The following is a 26,891-nucleotide window of genomic DNA, read 5'->3' as shown; positions in this document are numbered from 1 at the left end:
ATAAGCAGAAAAGACATGCAAGGTTGTGTGTAGGACATTGCAGAGTAATTTAGAGGCTGCTGCTGCTGTAGAGAAGGTGTTAATGACGGTGCAGGGTGGAAGTGCCCTGGCAGCAGGCTGCGAGCGAGGCAAGCAGAGTGCTGATAACGGTCTGGAAAGGGTAACCAAGCAAGCACCGAATGAAAACACAGTTTTTCTCCTCTCATACCTGCTTGAGGGGACCCAATACTTGGCGTCACATTGAAAAATTCTATTGTGTGTGCGTGTGTGTGTCGTAGTAGTAATAGTAGAACACACAAACTGACATGTGTGAATGAAGTATATGATCCCTCCCTGGTAGGTTTTATTTGACAGTTATTTTTAGGTCGTTTTGGGCTCCCCGGCTCTTTTTTCTGGCTCTGCATATCTCTCTCCGCACAAGAATTTGCATCCTCTGTCAGCAGTGACGCAGGATGTTGCTGGGATTTGGTTGATGTAAAGTCCTAGGGGTGCAGCATAACCAGTGGGGGAGGTGTGCGCGCTGCTACATTATATAAACACAAGTGCACACCTTCTTTAAGCTTTTATACTGTTTAATAGTATTACTGGTTTGTGTGTGTTTAGCAGTGACAATGGATTTTTGACATATACAAATACTTTGTCCATAATGTTCTCTAATTTCTTGTGTCAGTGGGTATGCTGTGTGTTTGTGTGTGTGTGTGTGTGTGTGTGTGTGTGTGTGTGTGTGTTTGATGAAAACAGCCTCCCGGTGTTTCATTCGGCTCAAATTATAAGGTGAGAGGTTCCAGAGTGTTTACTGGTTTGCCAGATTGTATTCTGCATAACAGGAAACACGTCTGGAAGCTTATTATTATATATCCCTTTGCCTCCGATGCAAAGGTCTGCTTCTCTAAATTAGTAATTGCTTCTACTGGTAAAAACAAATATTCATAATAATAAATACGCATGATGTTCACCTGATGGGACTCATCCACCATCATTTTTTTTCTTTTGTCACCAATATGAAATAATGAGGTCGGGAGACATTACGTGAGACAAAGTCTCACGTAATGTCTAATAGTGAAACAGAGTTTATTGCTTTGGACATAAGAAAATATCCCTATTAATGTTGCAATAATTACTTTGCTCACTTCTTTCATATACAGTAATAGTACAACTCATGAAACGTTATCCAACAAAGGTCCCAGTAACGTCAGTAGATTTAAATCCTAAGGAAGTTATCAACACAGTCTTCCGGCTGTGAAATAGGCACAGACATTTGATCTATGGATTCGTGGATATGGATTGTGACGCTCAGCACGACTAATGTACATTTTAGGCAACAAAACTACTTAGTTTGAAGAAGAGTCTTGTGGTTGAAAGTCTTGTGATTACATGTACACAAACCAATTCATCTTAATGTCGTAACTATTTCACAAACGACTGTAAGAATGAAATACTGGTATCAGCTTGCTACGTTGTTAGCTCTGGTATTTGGATGAGGAGATCTGTTTGTCCTGAACAGGCTTTCCTCCTCATCTGTATGCATCTGCCAGCATTTTTGAACACGCATCAAGCAGAGTGTGTGTGCAGGAGTAATGAGGTGTAAAATCAGACATGGCTGGTTGTCAATGGTCTTGTATGGGGACTTTGTTGTGACACACATACACTGTTCAAACACTAACCAGCTTTCTCACTGCGTGTTTGCATTTGGGGTGGAGCATAATGCCATAAAATGGAGAACATTTTCCAGAAACATAACATATTTTGTGAGGGACCATTTTCTTTCCCCTCGTGCAAACAAGAAAACACACACACGCACACACACTCTCCCCTATACTGTCTTTCAGTGTTTCAGGTGACATGTAAGTGGCCAGTGTGTGATCACTGAGGAGGCAAACACAGGATGAAGTTAAGCAGACGGATGGTTTCCACACCGGTCCCAGCCCCTGAGGGGATAATCACTGCACAGCATCATTGTGTGTGTCAGCTCTGCGAGTGCTTTTTGTGTTTTTGGGGCGACAGATGTGGATGCATTTGTGTGTGTGTGTGTGTGTGTGCACGTGTGCGTGCCCTCACAACGGCGAAATGCAGAGGGTGGGACCCTCTTTTATTTTATTCTGTTCACGGAGCATGCTACTTTCGCGGTCCCCATGGTAACAACATGTGCAGGAACCGTGGGGTTTAGCGCGTGTGTGTGTGTGTGTGTGTGTGGGGGGGGGGGTGATGGGGGTGAGACGGACGGAGGGTTAATAGGTAATGTGTGGTGATAACGGGTTGTCAGGTGTAGTGTTTCATGTCCCCTCCCCAGTAGTATTTCTTGTTTTTAGTATCAAATGTTTTATATTGTTCTTAAAGCCACAACGTATTTTTTTCCTAAGAAATCAGGACCCTGAATATTTTTTGTTTTTACTTGTAAAAAGCAAAATTGTAATTACGACAAAGTAGTACTATTTCTGCCTGTATTGTATTTGGATTGGCGCAATAAGACAAGGCTAACGATGGCCCTTCCCTCAAATAGCATCAATCTGAACAGCGTTCATCTCATTGAACAGGAAGTGAGGCTCACGCCGAGTCAATACTCCCTCATCGACGAAACCACTGAAATCAACTGAGCTTAGAATTAACATGATGATAATTAGATTCAGGCTTCCGTTTCTTTTAAAAACTCATCCTCATTCAATCCTCACTTTACTTAAGAAAATCCCCTTAACTCAGTCTGCAGGTGGAACCACACTACTGGTGTGCTAGCCTGTGGCTGCCCTGGCTTCATAGTTTTAGCAACAAGTCCACCAAATTACATCAAATCCCCAAAATGGAGTATTTAGCTTTGCAACCCCCCCGGCTGCTAGAACGCCATCATTATCACTCATTCAGGCTCCATTCATTCAATCATCTGAATCATTTCTCTCAGCTTTTGCAAATCACTTAGTGTGAATCCTCCGTTGAAAAGTTTAGTCTTTCTTATCAATGTGCGCCCTAGTTCTCCATCGCACGTGATTATTTCGGTCCCGCTCATTTTGTCGCAGTTAGTTCATTACTCAACAGTACGAGATCATATTGAAGCTAATCGGTTTTGTGTGTGCAAGTATGATTTCGCTCCAGAAAGTAAACACGCATTAACGACATGAACACGAACAACAAACATGCTGACGGACCGTCAAGCAAGAAGAAAATGGATTTACAAACTCGCTGATACAAATCAAGGAAGCTAATTGGAAATTAATTGGAATCCAAATATGTTTCGCTAAGTTATTCATTTTCTTGTTAAAGCTGCACACGCACACACGCAAGCACACGCACAAACACACACACACACACACGTTCCTTCCACCCCTCTGTAGCAATCTTCTGACTCTTTGATCTTCAGGAAATTGAATTGCTTCTGGTCGTTTGGCCCCTCTTTCTTTCTCATGTCCAAATAAAAGGGCCCGAGTTACTGTTTCCAAAGCAACTGCCTGATTGATGGGCCAATTTAACTAAAATCTTAAGATAATTAATTAATACGTCTTATGAAATTTTATTTGTTTTTCTCATACATATCAAGTGCACCTAAATTAATTGTAATTTTAAACATTTTACATCAAACAATCTTGAGAATGGCTCAAATATTCATATTTGATGCTTTCTACTCACTACAGTGCAATAATATATTTCAGATGTTATTTTACAGCTATAATTTACTTTGCAGATAAAGATGAATACAAAACGCATCAGTTTATAAAGTATAATGCATATATGGTATTTAAAATCAACCATTGATTGTCTGCCACTGACCTATCACTGATAATAATACAAATATATAACATCTATGATTTAACACCCTGTGAAAGAGGCCATTAATTGCCATTAAAGGCAATTAATACTTTCAAAATTGATACTTTAATTTAACTGATCATCGTGTGACTTAATAAATTAAAGTATATTCTCAATTCTTCCACCACGGAGACCAATAACTTGTTGAAGTTATTCCATAATACGTCTGATATTGTTACTCCCGTTCTGTTGCACTTGAGTCATCGCCAGCCATGATCAGGCTGCAGAACTCAAAACAACCCGGTATTAGGACATGCTGTCCCACTTGATGGGGAGATTTGTTTTTGGCTTGTGGATTAGTAAAATCCGCCTATAATGATCACGGTGAGAGTGATCAACCGCTTACATGGATCAAGAAGCTCGGGAGAGATACATTCCCATACAAATACAAACAATTTGCTCATACTGTAGTTATCAAAGAGTCTTTACAGTGTTCACTTTGGGTCCTTTTCATGGCAACAAACAGGCAACATTTTCAAAACTAAGATAATTCTAAATACTTTTGAGAGCTTTTACTCCCATGATATTGTGTCTCGCGTCTGTTTGGGGCTGTTGCTGCGCGCACATTGGAATCATGACATGGAAAAATGAAGTAATTTCACTTTGTATTCATGGGAAAAATATACAAACGTAAGAAAGAAAGAAAAGAGCGGAAGAATAACAAATAAAAATATATAACGTGGACAAAAACTTGTGATGTTTTAAAGAATTTACTGATATTAAGTATAGTATTCCTCTTTACGTTAAAGCATTCCTCTCCCTCCATTTCCCTCGGGGGAATCCCATACTCCACTTTTCCAACCGCTGGCCTAGAAAAGTCACACCAGGCCCAAAAATGATTTATAACACAGCGAGTCTTGGCTACCTCACAATCTGGGCTCCGTGTGAGGTGTCTGCGTGTACGCATCTTGACGCGCTCTTGCAGTGTGTTTAGGGTTGACCTGCCTGCCAGCACCTTTGTGTCGGACCTGTGTGGCCTAAAAAGGCTCCCCGTGGCTGCGGGCCGCTCTGCCTGCTGGCAGCCGGCGGACGACAACGAAGGCACCGAGGGCCCCGCCAACACTCGCCATCTGCCAACGTCCTCGTGGTGCTCCTTGTGAGGAGTCCAGGCGGAGCGTGTTGAGCGAAAACAACAGAACCCTCTGGAACACAGTAGCACACGCACACACACACATGCGCAAACACACACACACACACACACACTGGCTGGTTCCCACGAACACATTCATCTCACTGAGTCTTCTCACACCTCTTGCTCATCAACATGCAGCGACTGTTGAGGGTGATGGAACTGGAGAGGACGCAGATGATATGTGCCATTGACTCCGAACAGCCCTAATGGGTGTAATGAGGGTTAATAATGACAATGACAGTAATTATTTGCGGTCATTGAAGAGGGTCACGGCGGTGAGGGTGATGCTAACCACAGCAATAATGAGATGATCCCCGTTGTCGTTTTGGCACTTTTTTTTTAGGGGTTTCTAATCAAACTCACTTCCTCATGAAGTTCAGACTCAACTTGTGCCACATGACAACTGAAGACAATCGCTAATCAGCAACTAATAATCTCCCAGGAATTGATCTGAGGCGCCACAGACAAATTTAGAACAGCGGTTGATGTAATAAGAATCAAAGACTTCCTCTCGTCTGCTATGAATAGCTGAAAAATGTTAGTGGCTTTGTAGCTCTTAGAGTAAATCATCCTGACTCAATCCACTTCCTGACCCCAGGGAGACAAAAAGAGATGAGCTTTTAATTACAGACTTGTTTACTGTTGTCGTTTTGATCACCTAAATATGTCCCAGAAGGGTTATGTGCCTCTCTCCATGTCTCTCTCTCTCTCTGACTCCATCTGTCATCACAAACCACTCAACCAGACTCGGTGCTGCATTCGAGGCAGCAGCAGCAGACAGTACTGCGTCCACTTGTCCTCTAGTTTCTGGGGTTTCAGTCTATTGTGTTAGCGCTGAAATCTTCCTGCTTTAAAAGTGCCATGTACTTGGATCTGGTAAACAGTTGAAATGGCACTAGACAGTTGGACCGCCCGCGCTGGTGTCCGTTCTCCTTACGCTCCGACACCAGCGTGGAACATTTCTCGACCAAGTTTCTGTCTGGTCGGATTTTCACACGCAAAAAGAAGCCTGCCAACCACCTGCAGGAGCGGTGACTCATGCGACGTGTTCTTGACGTGACGATCATGACACACGAAGACACAGTTGGCGTGATATGCTGTTTATAAATATCCTTCGACGTAATTTAATCCATCCCGCCATGAAATGTCCTAATACTGTTTTCTCAAGATCAGATGGGAACTCAATGTATTTGACAGAGTTTGGCGGGCCAAGGAACGGGTGTGTCGTACTTTACTACAGTCTTCTTTATTTACTTTTATTCCAAAACATAGAACTCACATAACACAGAATTGACATTTCGCTTGCTTCACTTTAGCCCAGGTGATGTTCTCTAACAGGCTAATAGCTCTGATTTACTCCAGTTGTCCCCCACAACAAGCCACCTTCCTGATATTATGGCCGTTATTACATTTCTTGCTGTTGAATCCAATTGAGTGCTGACGGACCTTTTCTTTTCGGCCTTGTGAGAGCCGGCCTTTCAGAGGTTCACATTTAGGTAATCAAATCAAACACCCCCGCAGCAGATGAAGACCGTTTTCAACCTGACGCCCCTTTTCCCATTCGGCCCTGACGCCATGAACACATGCAGGTGACGGTGACAGAGTGCCCCTTTCACTCGGATAAATTGTTTTCAGCTTCCCAACCTCGGCCCATTAGTCACATCTTTTTTTTTTTAATACATCCTCTTTTTGCCACTGCCTTCAAATGTATCCTTTACAATGCGACACTGAAAGCAATTTGAACACAAAACAAGAGTTTTCAGGATGTGAAAGCGGTTACAGAGTGACAAAACATGTTTTTGGTCCCTGCGGATCTGCATTAAAAGCACTCATGCACTTTTATGTACTGGTTGTGCCTCTTCCCTTTGCTCAAGTGGAACCACCAAAGCGTGAAGAGGGCTTGATTTGTAGTGTTTAGGCATACTAGGTAGTGCCACTGTAGTTATGTGGGTATTAATGTGGAGTGTTGATTGTCTTACACACTGAGAGTCCCTTGGCAGGAGTTTGGCGGTTTGGATCGTTGATCTAGCACTAGTTTATCTCCGTGGCTCATTAACTCAGAGGCGAGAGAGAAAAGAGCACTTGCACCGTCATTTAAATTGCTTTTGGTGTGATGGGGTCTGCTGCATCACGGCACAACACTGGTCTGAGAATGACGTTACACCGTCTACCCCAGTGCACTATGGGTTTTAACGCGACAGCAAGTGAATACAGTCAGCCTCGTTATTCAGCTGTTATGTCGAGTGCTGTTGTAGCTACTGCACGATCACAGAGTGGCTGCACATGTCAATTATGTCATCAGAGCCCACGGTGGCATAAATCATGAGTGAAAGTCACACATGCCATGTGTCTGTTAGCATGTGGATGTCGTGTGTTACAAGTAGATTACGAGTGATGGGAATCTTTTAATCCTCTGCTGCAGTCTATGTGCTATAAAATGTAATCACCACCAGCAGCACCACGAGGAATGTGAATGTTGCATACCGCTGAAAGCTTTTTGATGTAGATTTCCAGAGAAGAAGGTTAGGCACACTATCAGTGTTTCATTATTGACGATTGATGCCCTAAAAAGAAACTTTGCCAAAAATAAATTCCCTTCAAAGTTGAGTGTACGAGCTGAGAAATGTGCCCCGGTCAGCTCTGCCACGTGCTGATGCGGTGTGATGCATTAGCATGTGCCTGCTACTGGATGCATGTTGGCTTGTTAGGCAGCGGTGTTGGTGCGCGGCTCACAGCTGATGGAGTGACGGTGCTTGTTTGATCATTTATCAGAGCCGGCACTGTGAAATGAATGCAGGGTATAGACCAGAGGTGGCTCAGCTCCGTTGTTGCTCTGCAGTGAGTGACTCAGCTGGACGAGCTTTACGGAAGACAGTGCATGTTTTTTTTTTTTTTTTTAAGATTTGTTTGATCGTTTCGCTTATTGGGAGCTTTTTAACTTCCTTTTTTTTAACACACACATTCATTTCTCTTGTCTTTCCTTTTTCGTTTGCTTTCCCCCCTCCATCCCGTCCCCCTTTCTTTCTTTCTTTCTCCCTCTCTTCTCTCGTGCCTTCAGATCACTGATTCCTTGCTGTGTGAGGACTGTGTAAGTCTTTGAGGCCGGGTTTTGTCGGAAGGCTGTTCGGATGCTTTTCGCAAAGTTACAGACTTACAGGCGCCAGCCAAGAAACAACCCTCGCCTACATCGAGTGGCTCATCCTCTCTCCTCTTGAGGATGTCTTGGTGTGAATGCCGGCTCGCCATATGGTTGGGACACCTGGGATGTGCCGCACTGCGAGCACACCATGACGAGAGCCAATGATTCATGCAAGTGATTCGGCCCGTTAAAATTATTCTCTTGATTTTTTTTTTTTTTTTTTTTTTTGCACAATTCAAACGATAAAATAAAAATCACAACAGAGAAAATAAATATCACAGAGCAGGAAGAGACAAAAAGCCAACTGGGCTTATTTGAAGCCTCCACCTGTATGATATATTACAATTTTACAAAATAACAAACATAAAATGATTACATGTTGAAGGCTTCTTCCTCTATTACTCTCAACTTTTGGCCTTAACTGGCACGTTTGCTCTTTCCTCCTGCAGTGTGGCGTCTCTTAAAAGTTGCATAAACATCAAGCACTCTTTCCTAATAAATAATACAGCAGGAGAAATCCTGTATGGTAAGGTGAGAGGACAGGGTACATGATGAGTGACAGAGAGAGAAGAGTGGATTAGAGGGCAGAAAGAGTATGAGGCATTGAGAGGTGGAGGACAAGCGGAGCAGAGGAGGGGTGGAAGAAGAGAAAGAGGTCTGTTCTCCTGCGCAACCAAGCTGCCAAAAGACCGGCCTGTCTCGTAAACCGGTATGACGTAGGTTTGCTTCTCGTCTGCTCCCATGTGGTGCTGGTGTCATATGAATTAAATGGCTCTCTGTCAATGCTTCTCAGGCATAATGTGAGATGGAGGCCCCTCTGTGTGTTTCGCGGAGTGACTAGGCACGTGAGTGTGTTGGTGTGTGTGTGTGTGTGTGTGTGTTTGTGTGTAGAAGAGGCTGGAATCTGATTCCTACACTCAGGTTGCAGACGATACGGTTTGTATCTGCACCTACAGGAGGTGATTCTATCGTCATACCCTTAAGCCTCTGTGGGTCAGGGCTAAACAATGGTTGCTTAGAAAGAGGAGCCCTCACCCGATACACAGGAATTGCACACAAACACACATAGGTCCCTTTACATTGGTGTCATCCGTGATGTCACTGGTCCGTGACACAGGATATTGTGGAACCTCCAGGCGAGCAAAAGAGCACAGTTTGTAATTTGATTCTCTGGCCCAGACTCGTGTAGGTTAATGTGTGCTCACGTCTTTTGTTTGCAATGATACTACGGCTCAAACAAGACATGGAGAACATTTCCTCCACTCTGTGAAACGTTCTTAGTACGACAAACCGGCAGGTTGACAAGTGGTGGAAGATGATCCTTGAGAGAGATCCTTAAGAGAGATGTTAAAGCCAAACTCAGAACATGTGCCTTGTTTCTGTGTCCAGCAGGAGGTTTGGGACATGCCGTTATATTGAATTGCGGATATGGAGGCTTGGCATTGTAGCTAGTTGGTGCCTGTTGTAGTGTAAACCAGAGAAATCTCAGAGGGATGTCAGGCTAAAGGAGTCCAGTGGTTTCCTCAATGAGAAGAACGATTTCAGAAGCTGTGAATGACTGCAGAGAGGCCATGCTGAAGGACTTGGGAAGGTGAGAAGGAAGTTGTCGCTCAGGCAGATATTGGGAAACTGATGACCTTGAATAGAGACATGCCCTCGAGAGCTACCTCGGGGCATGCCCTTGGAGAAATGGGCAACCATTTCTCCAAGGGCATGCCCCGAGGTAGCCCAAGCTCCAAAGCTGGATGAGATCCTTCATGAGGAACCCAGTTGTTCCTAACTTAAAAGAGGACTGGAGGGTGTGCTCAAAGCATCAGGCTATCACACAGCTCAACCTGAGGTAAAAGCGTACGCCACGGTGCTGGAAAGGAGGCACCGACTGATGGTCAGATCTCAAAATTGCCTGCAGGTGTAGTTTGTGTATCAGCTTTTTAAAAGAAAGCAACCTGCCTCTGGCCCAGTGCATCACCCAATGTGACCTCACACAGGATAAGCTGGTGGACTAACTTGATAGATGGATCGAGAGCTTTGAGAAAGAGTCGAGTTTCGAGGATGGTGGGAAAATGGCCCTGAATGAAATTGTAAGTATACGAGCCAAGATCCTTAAGAACATTCTTACACAAAGAGCTGATTCTCTCTTACATTCAGAGAATAAAAAACACCTCAGAGAAAGATCTTAGGAGAAGGAAGCAATATCCCAAGTGGCCCATTTAGCTGTTGTTATTTGTGTGAGACGAATTCAGACAAGATCAAAAATAGGCCAAACACCCTGGTTGGAAGCCATCACATGATTTGCTGCTCATCTCTGAGACACAAAGATAGACACAGGTAAGAGGCAGCACACAGACACACAAATTGACCCTATAGATGATAAAAAAAAAGAGATATAGCATGGCATAACATCTAAAAAAGGGAGGATGTGAATAAACACCTTTGACCAGACGGCTGGCAAAAGAAAGAGATTTGGGAAATAGACCAAAAGAAGAGGAGCGATCAACACAAAATTAAAAAAGAGGGAAGGCAACAATAGAAGAGAAAGATGGGGATGAACAAAAAAATGTCTTGAAGAAAAAGAAAGGAGACAGAGATACAGGAAGTTACTGCAAGCTCGGCTGTGTAATGACTGTCGGCCATGGCAACCAGGCGGTGATGTTTGCTGGTTACTATGTGCGTCACGTTGTCACGCGCTGACATATGCACACACCTTGTGAGCACACACACACAGACACACAAACGCACACACGCACAATTGGTCTCCAACATTTTGAAGACCTATGCATGCACACATGTATGCAGAAATACAACACACACACATGCACACAGACAAACACACACGCAGACAAACACATGTATGCATGCACACACACACACATAGAGATGACATAAGGTAAGACATCCATACGGCGCCCTGGTGATAATTACGTTGCACATTGTTATGAGTCGTGGTGATGTCAGCTGGTCTTTGTGTTGGACATGAGTGTGTGTTTTATGTCTGTTTTGGGTGTCAAGGACACAATGCATCAGAGCCCTATTGTGAGTCTGGTTTCAGAGCATGATATGGTAGTTAAAGCTAAACCTTCACTCAACAGTTCCTTTATCTTCATCATCTCTTCTTCTGATCATAAAGATGCACAAAAGGCAGTAAGAGGTACTGAAGTGTTGTTTTTTTTTTAGCTACATTCACTCATCTGTGTTCAAATGGGTTTTTTCTTCTATTTTGCATCCTCAATACATTGCACTCCCCCATTTTACATATAGATGAAGACTACTTTGATGAAGAAGGAGAGTATGGATTTTGTTTTTGTGTCGAGGCTAAATGTTTTGTGTCGCTCCCTGCAAAGCATAAATTAAATGAAAGAGATCAATGCGGCCGCCTGCGGGGAACCATGAAGAAACGGAGCCCAGAGGTCGATGCCGGCTGTGACGCGCGTTGGCAGCCGCTGCAGCGCCGGTGCTGGCAGCAAGCTGAGCGGCATTTTTCTATTTGACCTGACGGCAGTAACACGAAAGGGATTATCCTTTCATGAACAGCACCTTTAATGATAATTTACCCATTAATACATTCTGCGGGATTTAAACGGAGTCACTTTATTTACTCTGCAGTTACACTTATGTTAAAAAAGGACCTCCATTACATTCCCTTCACAAACCTAATTCACTTTAGAGATGGCCTAATTGACAGATTTAATATAATACAGAAAAAATACATTTATTCAATACTAACTGCCACTTAATAGGGACCCAAAGGCCTGACCTCCTTTACATGAAGTCCTGTTGAAAAGAGATTGTATTCGCTCTGTCTCTTTGTACCAGTCTTACTTGATACAGAATAAATCAGGCATTAGTATGCAACAGCCAGGTGTGAGAGCTCTGTCCTATTAAAGGAGTTATCCTCATCTCTTTTCTCACCTGCTTTGCTCACCATCCAGTAAATTAGTCATTCACGTCAATGATCATTTTCACAGCTCTCTACCCTTTATCACAACAGTCTGCCTGGTTCGTCTTCTGCATGGCTAAATCCTCCCCTCGTTCGCTCTCACATGGCCTGACAACGCAGACGCTCAAACATGGAGTGTGTTTCTACGTGTGTGTGTTTCGCAAAACTTCAAACTTCCAAAACACGTGTTGCGGTGCCGGATCTCGGCACCGGCACGGTCCAAGGTGTCTTGAGTGTTGCCTGAGACTGAATGAACGGCCATATGGGACTCGTAGTTGTGAGATATTTCTTTTTCGTGAGCCTGTGAAAAAGGTTGAGAGGTCCGTACTGATCATCACATTACTTCCTTTTTGGAGAGTAAACCAGAGTATCTTGATCTGTTTGAAACACATTAAAAGGAAATCAAATGCAAAAACAGGAAGCTATTACTAGAAACTATTACTATTAGTGGAACACTATCGTGGCCTCGGGTGTATTATGAATCCCTGGGCTTACTATAAGGTCACAGCTCATTGGTGGAGTCAGACTTACGAATGGAGTTGCCATGGAAATGTCTCTCACCTCAGTGCTTTTGTCTCTGCTTTTTCCTCTCTCTCTCTCTTTCCCTCTCTCTCTCTCTCTCATGTTCGTGTGTTTGAAGAATTCTCGAGCTCAGGGGTATTTTAAGTCGGTGTGTTTTTGTCTGAATGCTGGTTGTAGAATATTCAGGATGAGTAATATTCTCTGTCATTGCCTGTCTTTGTTTCCGGAGGAGTTGTCGCCTGGCTTTGAGACACTGTGTCTGTGTGTTTGTGTGCGTGGGTGCATGTGTGTGTGTGTGTGTGTGTGTGTTTAATTTCGCTGAACTAAAAAGAGGTGCAGAGAAATTCATGATTATAGACAGCATGTATGTCCAATAGTTTCAGGTTTGCTTTGGTCACCTACAACATGCGTCTTACTACACATGCGTCGCAGTGAAAGCTATGGAGCTCCGTCCTCTCTTAATGTGTCGGCGTCGTACGGCTTCCTGTCTTCTAACATTTCCTATCACACAGTCATTGGAGTTCAGCATGTAAAATGTCCAATGTCAACAGTTACAATGAATGTATGTGTTTTTTTGCCTGATACGTTCGATGTAAAAACGCAGCTGAGACACCTTCTGTGTTTGAGGCCTCATACGGGGGTTCACTTTAAGCTGCAACATGATTTCCTTCATCTGTCCAGTGCTAAAGAGACTATAAGTGACACGGCGCTGCAGGTTTGCATGCTGATTGGGTTTGGCAGTACCAGCAACCTGTTCACATTACGGGATGTCAGTTGATTTGATGCGAACATGATGCTATAGGAAGCTTTTGAACTAGAGGAGATAGCAGGTATGTAAGGATCAGTCATCGAGATTAAACAGTTGTTGTTCTGGGGGGAACCTGTCTGTCCACAAATTCAAAATACGTCTTTTTTATTTAACCCTAGAACACCAAGGTTAAAAATCGTCACACTATCACTAACGTTGGGTGAATTTAAAATATACTTCCCATCTAAATATATTCAAATACAACAATAAAAGGCAAGTTGAAGTTCTTTTATTTTACATTATAGAACTTCTCATGAAACAAAAAACAGGTATCACAGGCAAACCCTGAAAAAAAACACAGTGATTGGAGCAGGAACACACGCCCACCTTCAATAACGTCTGTGAGCAGCATGAAGCTACAGAAGCACTCGCGTAACTCAGACAACATCTGATCATGATCAATGAGAGAAACACACCGTTGTAATACTGGATATTACTATCAAAAATAGCGTTGAATATAAATCGCACTCAGTTCATCAAACAAAAAGCTTTTCCTGCTAACTCTATTCAAATTCTATCAAATGATCCTTTCCCGAGCCGACCACACACGCAGGGAAAAGCACCCGCTTTCAAAGCAAACAATGGCCGACCACACGGAGCCATGAGTCAAGTGCTTTCGAACCCACTTGTTGCTAGGCAGTTTCACATGCTGCTTTATGGAGGCACTTTGAATGGACTAGTAAAGTGGGCACCGGTGTAAAAACAGATGCTGTATTCAATGCTTTTTGATACACGCAGTCTCAACTGTCAAGCCGCACTTCATCCAGCTTTTTGAAACGCGCGGCTCTCGACGTGTTGCTCTCAGGAGCGGTGGATCGTGTGTCTGGACGCGAGCTGGAGTTGTTGCTGTAGTCCTTATCAGCTTGTGCCGTGTGCCGCCACACTCTGTAATCGGACCCTATGTAGCTACAACCGGCACGTGCAGTGAGACAGACATGTCTGTTGTGACACGGAGACCGCTGTGAAGGAAGTGCTCGGGTAACACGAGAAGGGAAACCAACAAGGATACGATTCTTTTCACATGTTGCTGCCAAAGAGGGTGATTGCTTTACTGCAGGGCTGTTATTTTAATGAACAGAACGCAACTTATCTGATCAAGGGTTGTGTACAGTGGGTGACGGGCCTGTGCGTTTAAAAATGTATGATGTATGCTTGCTTTTTCACAGAAAGAGATAAGCAATGTTTTATAGTAGCTTGTCACAACATGGAGGCTTAGCCATGCTATCGGCTCCTCCATCGTTGTTGTTCCAGATTAGATTCAACTTGTTGTTAATCTTGGTTTGACTTGGAGTTGGAGTTCAGAAAGAAGAAGGATGCACAGTACAGGCAGAGAGGTCCTGAGGAATTCAAAACATATTACTTTATTATATAACATTTAAAAAAAAGTCGAATAATTTACCAGGACAGATGTTTTAGCCAAGACGGCCAGATTGTTGTTTTGACTCGTGCAAATATATTTCTTGGTTGCTCAGAGAGCTGGGACGGGACCAAAGATCACATCCATGAAATGTGACCTGTACGTGGTCCAGCAGACCTGAACTGAGGCAGAGACGAGAAAGTGGAACAGCATCAATTGCAGCGGGACGGGGACCGGTGGAGACGTGAAGCGAGGCTCTGGGAGGAACACTGACATGTCACAGATGATGCAATCATCAGAGGATTATTAGTCTTTTCATGAAGGAAGAAGTTTTTTATTTTATTTTGGTCCAATTGGAGTACTTTGTCTGGACTTGGTGTTTAAAGCCGGGCCTTTTGATTACGAGGATTCAGATTCAGGTTTTTGCATAGTGAGGATTGTTTTTTAAATTTCTGTCTCATCCAATTTGCTGAAAGTGCTGACCTGCACTACCTGGGAAGTGACTGGAATAATCATAGAGAGTGTTTTTTTGTGGCCAGTCTGAGCTCCCAACTTTTTTTTTTTGCAAGCCAAGAGCAAGTTTTCTAGTGCCCATGACTGATAATATCTCAATGCATCTCTGAAACTGTTCTGAGACAATCCAGAGCGGGACTCCAGCTTCTTCTTGACAAGATTGGTTCAATAATCGTACACTTTCATCATCTATGAATCAAATCAAGTAAGTTATTGAGTTGAGACTTGCAGGGATAAATAAACAAACTAGAAACAAATTTAATTTTGGCGACGGGGGTAAGCAAGAAGATGACAGCGACGTCATCCGATTTGGATTTTCCCATCGGCCCTTTTTGCTGCCGTCATCTGTGTTTAATATGATTATTTAGAATGATGTCAGGAGCAGTGTTTTGCTTGAATAAAGTGATGTGTTTATGAACTGCCCCTCACCACAACCAAGTGCAATATGTCAATGAACATTTCAGCGATGCAATCAGGGTCAACATTTTTACATCGTGCCAGAGACATTCATTGACAACACTTCCTAATTGTGTTGATCGAAGATGAAATCCTGCCGATCGTTACGTTTATGTGACGTGGACTGCTGTTGTAAAGTTGTGGTGTATAGAACAGTCATTTTGTGCGTTTCCATGTGAACATAATTGCTATGTGAGGAAGCAGTGTGCCACTCTTGTTTGGACGTGGCCACTTTGTAGCGGTCGCTCAGAGGTGTGTGTGCAGATTGCTGCTGCAAATTGCTGATAACTATTTGAACTGCAAGACAATCACCTTGGTGCATAAGAGGAGAGCCATAGTGTGAACATTGCCCTTTTTCTTTTCTCTCTGTCTCTCTTTCCACCAGCGACATGGACATTTCTACCAATCTCAGCTCACTTATACATCGACTTTAATCACATACATTTCTCTCCACATGTGGGTTTAAATACCAAACTCAAAGCGAGCTCCGTTTGTCTGGATACTGGCCATCAGTCTGATGAACAATTGAACAATTCATCAGACACCTCCACCCGCACTATCTGCGCTTTCTGGACCACTGTTTTAGTGTTTTCCTTTTTTTTGTCTTTTATATTTATCTTTTGTATATGTACGAAGAGCAAAGACAAGCCAGAGTCAAATTCCATGTACGCGGAAATGTACGTGGCCATTAAAGCTGATTCTGATCCTGATATTTAAATAGGCCAAAGTTTAAAGTAAGTGCTTCTCAGGTTGTCTCAGTGCAATGCGATATTAGGGTTTCATCAGCAGGAACATACATTTCGTCTCAGAAGATCTCAGTGACACTCACTAATATTGTCGGCAATTCTGTAAAAAAGCTCATCCATCAGAATTAGCGTGCTAGCCTAAAACAGGATTAGGAGGCCTATTAAAATACAAAGTAGACAGCAGCAGCAGCTAATCACATTTTTGATATAACATAATAGTATGCAATTTAAAAGAAAAAATCTATTCTGACTGCAACACAGGGTTCGTTTAGTGTTCGTGCTGCTTTAAAACAGAACATCTCATGCAGGTTGAGAACAGCTGAAGTGAGTGCAGAGCTGGTAGTTCAGTGGTCTGATAAATATTCCTCCATTCAAGCTCCTTGATCTATGAACCTGAAGTGAATCATTGTTTTGAACCACTTCATGGATTACACTCCTACACATCTCCTACAGATCCTGTTGCCTGTAAGTCGGAGTAGAAAAAAAAAGTAGGAAAGTAGGAAAGATGCTGAGAGAGAAAACCTGGTACATGTCGGCCTTGTTACCTGGATCCTAGTTCCTTTGTCAGGATCAAGACCTCTAACCCTTAACACCATCCACCATGTTCGTAGTATTACACCAACATCATCAGATGGACCTCCTGGAAAAATGATATTGTAAAAGCAACACGCACACACACACACACTCCCAAATGGCACATGATAATGCGACCCCTAACGTGGCTTGTGTGTCCTTCAGATGCTGCAGTGACTTACGCACCGGGTTTCCTTTACAGTATATGCGTAGTTGCTCTGAATAATTGAAGTTGGCCATTGAGGAAGTGAGTGAACTCCTTTGTGTGAGTGATGTCGTGTATATCTTGACAGAGCAGGACCAGATGTCACATGTTGAGACAAAAATGTCGCTTGAGGTGATGGATTATCAAATCTAAGTATTGCTAACAAGCCTGAACACAACATTAAAAACATACATCATATTCAGATAAAAAAAACAATGTCTTATGACTCCCTGTAATCATGTTGCTTTACTAAATACTCAAAAACAAAAGAAATTCATTAGATTAAGCATTTAATAAGCATACATATCTCTAACATACATATCTCTAAAGATGTGGTACTTTTGCTTAAATTGACTACTTATGAAACAGTCTAATTTTTAATACTGATGCCTCTATATGACCTACATAAGTAGACAAGGCCATCAGTAAGAAGATTGGCAGCATACTTATCATTAATGCCTGTAATTGGTGCCACCGGGTCGGACAAAATCACGCATGTTCACTCAGCTCAGACTTTAATTCAATTGAAATCGAAATCACAGATGATTGCTCAGAGAGCATGTCCTAGCGTTGCTCTTACTGTGTGAGCGTTTATAGCTTTTCTTGGTATAGTTAGTCGTGATGTTAGTGAGTGTGCCCCTGGTTATCACAGCGTGAGCGCCGCCGCTGCTGACGCCAAACACGGTACGGCGTACGGCGTTGGCACTGAAAGGAGCTCTGCTCGCGATCAGGGGGATTAGGTTAATCACAGAGCGACTGACTGCACTGCCCTCTTTCTCAGATATGGGAATTAGATTCATACAGAGCGAGAGGGAGGGGACATCGGGACAGCCATGTTGTGGCGAGACCAGCGGGGACAGACACCCGTTGAGCTCAAATTCTCCCTCTGAAATCTAAAAAATCGAACGTGGCAGCTGGTGGATGAGGGCTTATTATCTCTGTTTTGACCTCATCTCTTCCCTTTCTTTCCTCTTCTGTCAGATTGAATGGAGGCCACTGGAAACTACGAGTAATATGTCAAGTGCGAAGATTAGATGACTGAAGTGTTGGCTGTTGATGATAAAGTCGGACCTTCGGGATCTTTGTGCGTTGGTTGTGCTCACCATTTCCGTGGCCACTCGATAATCACCTGTATGACGTTGAAGTCAAGAAAATGACACTTGCATGAGATATTAACGTCATTTTATCACTGGGATGCGCTATCACTGTCACCAACGCTATACAGTGACATGAAGAGTCTTTTCCAAACAAGGTCCCTCCTCTCCACTGGACTGCAAAGTGTCACTCCACATGAAGCCACGCTCTCATCTGTGGAGGACTCTCCTTATTGTGGACGCTGACACAAACACATGTTTTAATTGAGGGATGCCCTGCCACACTTGCAAGAAGGAAGCTGTGCTAATCTGCCGTGTCAATTGCTGTTTTAGTGTCCCCGCGTAACCCAAAAGGAAAACATTTATGTGTTTTAATCCATTGTCCTTCAACTACGAGACTATGTCCACACTAACTCATGAGCGGTATTTATTGTGTGACCTCTGACCGATACTCGCGTCGCATCACAAGGTCAGCAGCATCTGCAGCGATGCAGATGAAACAGATCAAGGGAATAATTAGTCACACTGAAGATCAAGCTGGCTCATATTTCTACATGTCATCATAGCGAGAAGCTTTACCGCACTACACTTGCAAATCACTGTTCTTTCTTTTTTTTGTGTGGCTTACTTCTTTCTGAATCTGATTCTGAATCAGTGAATATTTATATATTTTTGGTTTCCCATTCCTTAAAATCCCATCATATCTTTTTCACTGTCAGACTCTATCTTTGAACTTGTCTTTCTCTCAGTCTGACCCTCTTACTCGCTTCTTCAATTTTTAGAATTTATATTTAGATAGCTTTCAGGGATCATGCTGTTTGATCTTGATTTAATGTGATTGTGTGTGTGTTTGTACGACAGAGACAGCTTTCATGTCAAAGGTGATGTTGTGCTTGTCGGGTTCTGTCAAATATATCTGAGATTCCATTTGCCGTCTTTCTGTCTGGTCGACCGAGACAAAAGACAATGCGCTAAAGTTTGTCTTTTTTTTTTTTTGTTGCGTCGTCTCATCCGCAGTGTGATATCGATTTAAATCACAAGGACGAGCCAGAGCAGCGCTCTGCCAGCGACGCGGTGACAGCCTGTTCTTAAGCCATCAAGTGGATGTCTCATCAATGTTTAATTACGGTTCTCTCTCTCCACCCCGTTAAAGCTGCGGATTAAAACAATGTTAAGTGCTGTTGCACATTTATAACCTTATTTGTGTTCGTGTTTGCACTCAAATTACAGGCATGCATGATTTATAAAAAATAAGTAAAATAATGTTTTACAATGAGATAAATTATTTTAAAAAATGCTCACATGGTTCCAAATGAATACAATTAGGTATTTGCATCTCAAACTTCAGGGTCTAAACATAAATTCAGATCAGCTGTCTCCGTAAATGACTAATAGGTATACAGGACGTCGGGGTAACAGGCTGGTCAAAGTAACTTTGTGGCTGCCTTACAACCTTTATCTTTTCATCCAATATGAAACAATGGATGTTGTTGTGTCGTGGCACAGGAGATGTAACGCTATAAAGCGTCATCCCTAAATCAAATGGATGGAAGTTTGATCCCCGGCTCCTCCCGTCCATATGTCAAAGGGTCCTGGAGCGTGACACTGAACCCCGCGTTGCTCCTCGGCTTTCGCTTCACAGCAGCCGCATCCTATATATGTGAGAATCGTGCTATGACTAGAGGTCATATGACACAGTTACACACTGCCATCTTGTGGAAGCAGGCCGGAAAAACTAGTTTTCTTTTTCTGTGGTGGAATGAATAGTCTGCCCTCTGATGTTCGTAGATGGGTCCTGCCTCATTTTACTCAAAAGAAGGAGTAAAATGAGAGTTGTTTCAGAGCATAAGTGGACTGAACAGGATACAGAATGATCTCTTTCAGGTGCTGTTAGACGACAGTAATTACAGCTGCCCTGCCCAAGACTGAATAGTTTCAGTGGGTGTCATGTGCTTTAGTTTCATCAACACATACTTCCTTAAGCAGTATAATTAGAACAGGTAATGCATGTGGTAGTATCTGTCATGTCATGAATGTTGTATTTATGTTTCATCTGATTTATTTCAATCAATTAGACTTTATAAACATCATCATTTCTTTCCTTCCTGTTTAGTATTGTGGTTCACTATTTACTCAACTGAACTTCAACTATGGACAACAATGCAACCTAAATTCAACCTGTAATTGTAAAACAAAAGTCAATGTGATGTACATCAGCACTTATATTGTATATTGTATATAATGTACCTCAGCACTTATATTGGTTATAGTGGCTTGGTCTATCTATTCTATTTATAGATGAAGTCATGCAGCAGAGGACTTGGTAGCATCACTTGACTGTGATGCCAAATTGTAGAATCAACAATTAGATCTAATAGAGAGAGTTTTGTCTCCAAATAACATTTTATTCCTTGGTTCTATATTCAAATTCAACTTTATTGTCATTGTACTGAGACAAGGAAATGCCGTTTAGCATCTGACCAGAGTGCAAAAGAGAAGCCGTAAATTTAAAAAAAACAAACATGTAGCTATAACAATGGATGCATCTTCTTCGTTGGTTCCCATTAAGGTGGAATGCCATTGTCCTTGTTGCACAGGATACACATAACCCTGTGGCTACACATCTACTGCCTCTCCCATTTCTAATCGCTGTGTTTATTGTGGCGCGGTGACTCGAGCTGCAGTGTGGGAACGTAGTAGTTTTTCATTTTTAGCCTCTGTGACCCCGACTCCTCCCATTAAAGTGGTTAAGTGCATGATCTGAATGATTTCCAAATAAATGACAGGCATTCTGGGAGTGCCATCAGTTGTCAGTCAGGAAGGCAATTATGACTGTTTAAGAAAATTGGTGGGAAATAGCAGAAAGTTACTTATGTCACCATGTCCAAACATTTCATAGACAGATTGTTACTCTTCTTCTCAGTTCAGGCATCAAAGGAAATATTGTCCAGTCCTGGGAAAATAACCCGGACCCATTAGATGGTGGGCGTAAACAATGATGATAGGAAAATAGCACAAGATCAATAATTACAATATTGATATATTTTGAGGACAAATACCCAAAGACATGTTGAACTGCTGATTAAATCTTTAAGTTTGTGTTGTTTTATGGCTGTTAGATAATATATGCACCAGGTTTTCATCCTATAAACAGGGCTTTTTGTTGTTTACATCATTTGGGATTCAAACCACTAGAAATGGCTTTATTGTATTTCCCCCCCAAAAAAGAAAAGTTTGTGCAGTCAAATGCTGAACAACACAGTTAGTATTTCAACCAGATTTGCCACACATATAAAGACATCATACAGCTTCAAATTCTGTGTATCCTAATGTTTTTTTTCTCCTATTTCTTATATTTCTGCATCACTTTTATTTTTCTGAATGTGCATCTATTGATCACAAATATCTGTCATCATAATGGTGATGTATTGGGCTCTAGTTGTCAGTACTCTTGTATTGTATGATGTCATCAGGCGCTGTGGCCCCCTGCGAAGGTGCCAGATGTCACTTTTGCAATGTGTCATGCATACAACTCTTTGCAGCCTGCATGAGCTTAAGAGACATTAAACTAAAGCTAAATATTGGTTCTTCTTGTTGAGCCATTTCATAAGAAATAAACTGTTAAATCATCATAGTTTGTACAATAGTACAGAAGTTTTACCTATACAGTATAGTTGGGTTATATGTTATGTAGCTGTGTGTGTGTGTGTGTGTGTGTGTGTGTGTGTGTGTGTGTGTGTGTGTGTGTGTGTGTGTGTGTGTGTGTGTGTGTGTTTTCCATACATCCCGTGTAAACTAAAGCTGTCCAGGCTGTGAGTGTTGGATGAATTATAACTCCACTCCAGCTACTCCACTCCAGGATTTGGCTGTTCCTCCTCGCTCTGCTGGGCCGTGCTGAAGGGAACAGATCTCCATACACACACATACACACACACACACACACACACACACACACACACACACACACACATACATACTACACACACACCACGGGGAGGAAGTATAGCCTGTGACGAAGAGAGGAGTCTGAGAAAGCGGAGAGAGTGGAGAGTGTGAGCAGGGGCTTGAACAGCTCTGGTGTGACGTATGGACCGCCGCTTCTGTTGCTGCTGTGTGTGACCTGAGCTCGAGTGTGTGAAGAAGCTGTCTGGATACCTGTCTGCTGCTTATATTTGTGCCGAGGAGGGCAAAGCTGATGAATAACCTGCTGAGTAGCTTTTTTTTTTTAACAGTATGTGTGGTGTGTCTTGCTGTGTGAGGTAAATGTGTGTGTGAGGATGCTTGTTATGTAGGAACCGGTAGATAATTGTAATGCTTTTAATTTGAAGCAGTTTGAAACAGTCTGTGATCTCAGTGACCTTTGTGTATGAGAGGTGTGTGTATGCATGCGACTGTGTGGTTGTCACTAATGCTGCTGACTTGTAGTGTGTGTGTGTGTGACGTTAATATGGGTCAGTGTGTGAAAATGTGTACAGCTAACACTCTGGGTGTTTTCTAGTCGATCTAGTTTATGTGTTTGTGGTTGCGTGTGTGTGTGTGTGTGTGTGTGTGATGGTACGTGCGGCATAGTGTGTGCATGAGTGTGTGTGTGTGTGTGTGCGATGTACCGGCGTTCACCCTGTGCCAGAGCAAGGGTTCATTTTGACTTCAGTGAGGAAGTCATCAGGAAACTCCACGCCGCCAACCATGGTGGGGCTCCCAGGTTAGGACTCACAGATGACCCACTCAACACACACACACACACACACACACACACACACACACACACACACGCACACACACACACACACACACACACACACACACACACTGTGCTCTCTCACACTTGATTCTGTCCTTTCAGTGTTTTATCAGATGTCAGTTTTGAGGTTGTCATTTTTTTAACCTCTGACTCACATGTGAAAAAAAGACCTCCTCCTCTCTAAGTTGGTTAATTCCTGTAGTTTTTTCTCAGTCCCTGAACTCCCCTTTCAGTGTGCGTGTAGTCTTACTTCCTATTTCCCATACATCACTCCTCTCATGTGTTTCTCATCATTACAGTAATCCCCAGATGGAGTGTGTTTGTATGCGCGTTGTATCGCATGTTTGGGTGAGAAGATCCAACTCAAGTAGAATTTATTGTTTTCGCGGGTCAACAGTTTGATGTTTTCCACACGATGCATCGAGAGTCAAGCAGTTATCCGTGCAAAAGAGTCGGGAAATCGTCAGATGAATTTGTTTATTATCATTATTTTATCTTTAGTCGCAGTGTGAAGGTAGTCTGGTCAGTAAGACACAAACAGATGAAACCAAATTATATATATTATGCATATATTTTTCTTTATAACATTAAAGGGGCTGATTATGACTTTGTTGACAAGCAGTATTTATTGTTCGACCACATCAGTGTATGTTTTGTTTTATTTAAAGGTTCACATGATTTAACCCACTTCAAATAATTCGGAAAGCAGGAGAAGAAACACATCGATGATACTCTGTGAGTTAACTTTAATACATGAACAATACTCCTTTTAAAATAAGCATGAAATATCATACATGACAAACACTTATTCTCCTTGAAAGCCGAGCAAAAATGCATTGTTATCAAAAATGTGTTTGTGTTTATTCTTCCTGCATCAATAATACTGAAGTTAGTGCCACAATTTATAGCTCCACGTGTAGGATTTCGAGGGATCTACTCGCAATAATGTAATATAGTAATTATCATTATGTTTTCATTCATGTGTAATCACCTGAATCCTTGTGCTTCAGTTCGCTTAGAATGAGTCAAAAACATGGTGACACTAGCCGCCGTCTGGCTTCTGTTGCTCCTGAAGTTGTATTATAATAATAATAATGAGGATTATAACTTCTGAGCGAGGTGAATTACCACAGTTATGCTCTCTGCGACTCACGTCACTGCGGTCTTTGAAAGGGAGGGCGGAGGGGGCCGCTGGATGACGCCTAAATCTACCACCGGCCCTAATGGAAATGAACTCCAGCCCTCATGAAGGACATATGCACATGCTCGAGGATGAGAATCAACTTCCAGCTGTTTATTTTGCCCCTCATGTGAGATACAAGCGCCACAGTGCTCTGTCTCATCTCCCCTGCTTAGTCTGACAATATAGTTCTATATATGATCCGTTGTAATATGACACTGATATCTATAAACATTGTGACACAGCGTATTCCCTTCCAGGGTGCATTGTAATAAAGGCCAGCTACGATAGCGGGCTGTTTTGTTATACAACTGCTAAGTGCCATTTTTAAAGAAGTAACTTAAGTCTCCCAATTCAGGATTTTAAATATGTTTTGATAAAACTGCGAGAAGCTCAGTTGAGAATTAAAAAAAAGCAGCAAAACGGATGCTGATGTGGAGCGCAGACTCTTTTTTTTGTTTTTAATAACGTTTGCGTCGAGGAAGAAATAACCCAGTGTTAAAAACTAGGTTGGGTCTCACCCCAGGAGGACTGTGGGTATTCTGGCTCAGCTGGAGACACGTCCGGCTGCCGGCTGGAACTGCTGCCATGTTTAGAGGACATCATCACAGTGGAGTAGCGCAGGAAAATAACCAGACACTTTGACAGTTTATTGAAATAATCCAACAGCACAAAGTTGACTTGGACATTTTGAGAAGTTGCTGTCATGTGATCAGCACTAAAGTCACTCGTGTGTTTCTAAACATGCACAAAATTAACGCTAAGGTTATTAGCCCTGGTGGCAAACTGTTTGGATCCGTGTGGTGGATGTGTGCAGACGTGGAGCTCTGGAGACGTCCACCTCTGGTTGGGTGGGTTCACCTCTGAATGAGTGTTTCCTGTGGAAAGTACTGGACTGGACTTGAGAAAGCAGAAGTGCACAGATGGTGTACTGTACTGTGCTGTGTGTTGGAATCATTAGACAGGTACACAAGGCCCACGTGAGCGCCGAGGGGCAATTACTCCAATAATGCTCCTCTGTGTGCGTTGTAGATGCGTTGTCGTGCTTTTGTTTGGACAAAGCCTTTGACATATTTGCACAAATGCAGCTGCCCTTTTGTGGTATATTGGTGTGCATGAATTAGCCTATATGTGTGTGTGTGTGTGAGTCAGGGAGGGTTTCACACACATTCAGCTGACAGAAGATGAGCTTAACCAAATATTTTGTCAGTGACCCGAATTCCGATGTCATAATAACAAAGATCGGAGCCTCTTTTATCTGCACATGGTCTTCCTGGGTGCTGGATTCTTTTAGTCTTTTTCAGCCTTCACTATACTTGCAAGGATAAAGTTACCTCGGATCATCGATTCTCTCAAGAAGACTTGTATTCACACTTCAAACCCGACATGTTGACTTGAGGAAACATTGTTTGAGTGCAAATAAACAAAGTAGACACACTCATAGCTGTGCGTGCGGCTATCTGAGGAGTATATACAATAAAAAAAAGCCTCGTAGGGCGATGGAGAGGAGCTGTGTTCCCGGTTACATGATTGTAATTGGTCAAAACAAAAACACACACAAAAACTGTTGCTTAAATAGAGTTTATTGAGTGACAGCTGTTGCCAAAATAACCTCAAACTTACTCATCATCCTTAGCTATTTAAAACGGCAAGAATGTTCAATTAAACAACGTTCATGTCCTTACATGATGAATCGCTGTCAGCGTTTTAAACCAAATGTATTTTCACTTTGGTGACGCGTTTATTTTCCTTTCCAGCGCAGGACTTTGAGTGACAGCGCTTTTTCTCTTGCTTGCCCTCTGGCCGTGGTTCGGCATCGCGTTGTAGAGTTTAGTGCACTTCACTTACTATCGATGCCCATTTCTGCCACAAAAAAATAAATAATTAGGACCAAAAAAAAATTAAAAAAATTAGGACCAAAAAAATAAAAAATGAGGACCAAAAAATAAAATAAAAAGTTAGGACCAAAAATTTGAAAAAAAATAATAATTAGGACCAAAAAATGAAAATAAAAAACTAAAAATTAGAACCAAAAAAAAAAAAGTTTTTTTAATTTATTTTTGGGCGGAAATGGACTTCCATAACTTACAGTGTTGTTGTGGAAACAAAAATAAGTGGCGAGACCTCAGTGCGACCTTGTCGTGGTTTATGTGGTCGGGTGCTTTTAAATTCTGAGCGACTGGCCAAAGTTGAAATCAGCCGCCGTGGCTGTGTTGTGGGTTTGGTGGTGATAATGGTGATTATTGCAGTCATGATTGTGATGATGATGATGATAACAAGAGAGTAGATTGCTGGGAGGATGACAAGGATCCAGAACATGGTGACTGTTGGGCTGGTGAAGATGATGATTAAGGGCAAGATGGTAAGGGTTAAATACAGAAGTGTCTCAGTATTGCTAAGAGACAGATGTCTCTACCTTTTTAAGGTAAAATCTGCAAGGTAGTAAAGTAGGCTTGTTTTTTAGTTACCTGAAGTATCTCAAACCTGCAATTAAATAGTGGTTTTATAATGGTTTGGTTACTTTATTGGTACCCGAGGGTAAACTTGGTTTGCAGTAGTAAAAACAGTAGAAAAACAAGGCATCCATCTTGACACACATCACCACAAACAAAGACAACCAGACAAACATGATAAAAGTACTCAGAGCTCCAGATCAGTGCCGTTATAATTATAATTTCTTCACCTGCGTGATG

General features: G+C 42.4%; 1 protein-coding gene across 3 annotated transcripts in view; it reads left to right on the top strand.

The window, feature by feature from the left end:
• Nucleotides 1–26,891, top strand: part of pde4ba (phosphodiesterase 4B, cAMP-specific a) — a 132,898-nt gene that overhangs the window by 52,492 nt on the left and 53,515 nt on the right. Inside the window, exon 1 of one of the 3 annotated variants that reach the window (XM_068589579.1) lies at nt 22,636–22,979. The exons of the other annotated variants lie outside the window; for them this stretch is intronic. Within the exon in view, the coding sequence (XP_068445680.1) occupies nt 22,879–22,979 (101 nt within the window). The 5' untranslated portion in view covers nt 22,636–22,878. Of the gene's footprint in view, nt 1–22,635; nt 22,980–26,891 lie in introns of those variants that run through there. 3 annotated transcript variants of the gene reach the window in all.

This window comes from Clinocottus analis, unplaced genomic scaffold (assembly GCF_023055335.1).
Source record: "Clinocottus analis isolate CAN_PGR_092001 unplaced genomic scaffold, fCliAna1.0.p SCAF_23, whole genome shotgun sequence".
NCBI classification, from domain to species: domain Eukaryota; kingdom Metazoa; phylum Chordata; class Actinopteri; order Perciformes; family Cottidae; genus Clinocottus; species Clinocottus analis.
This window is presented reverse-complemented; position numbering and strand designations above follow the sequence as displayed.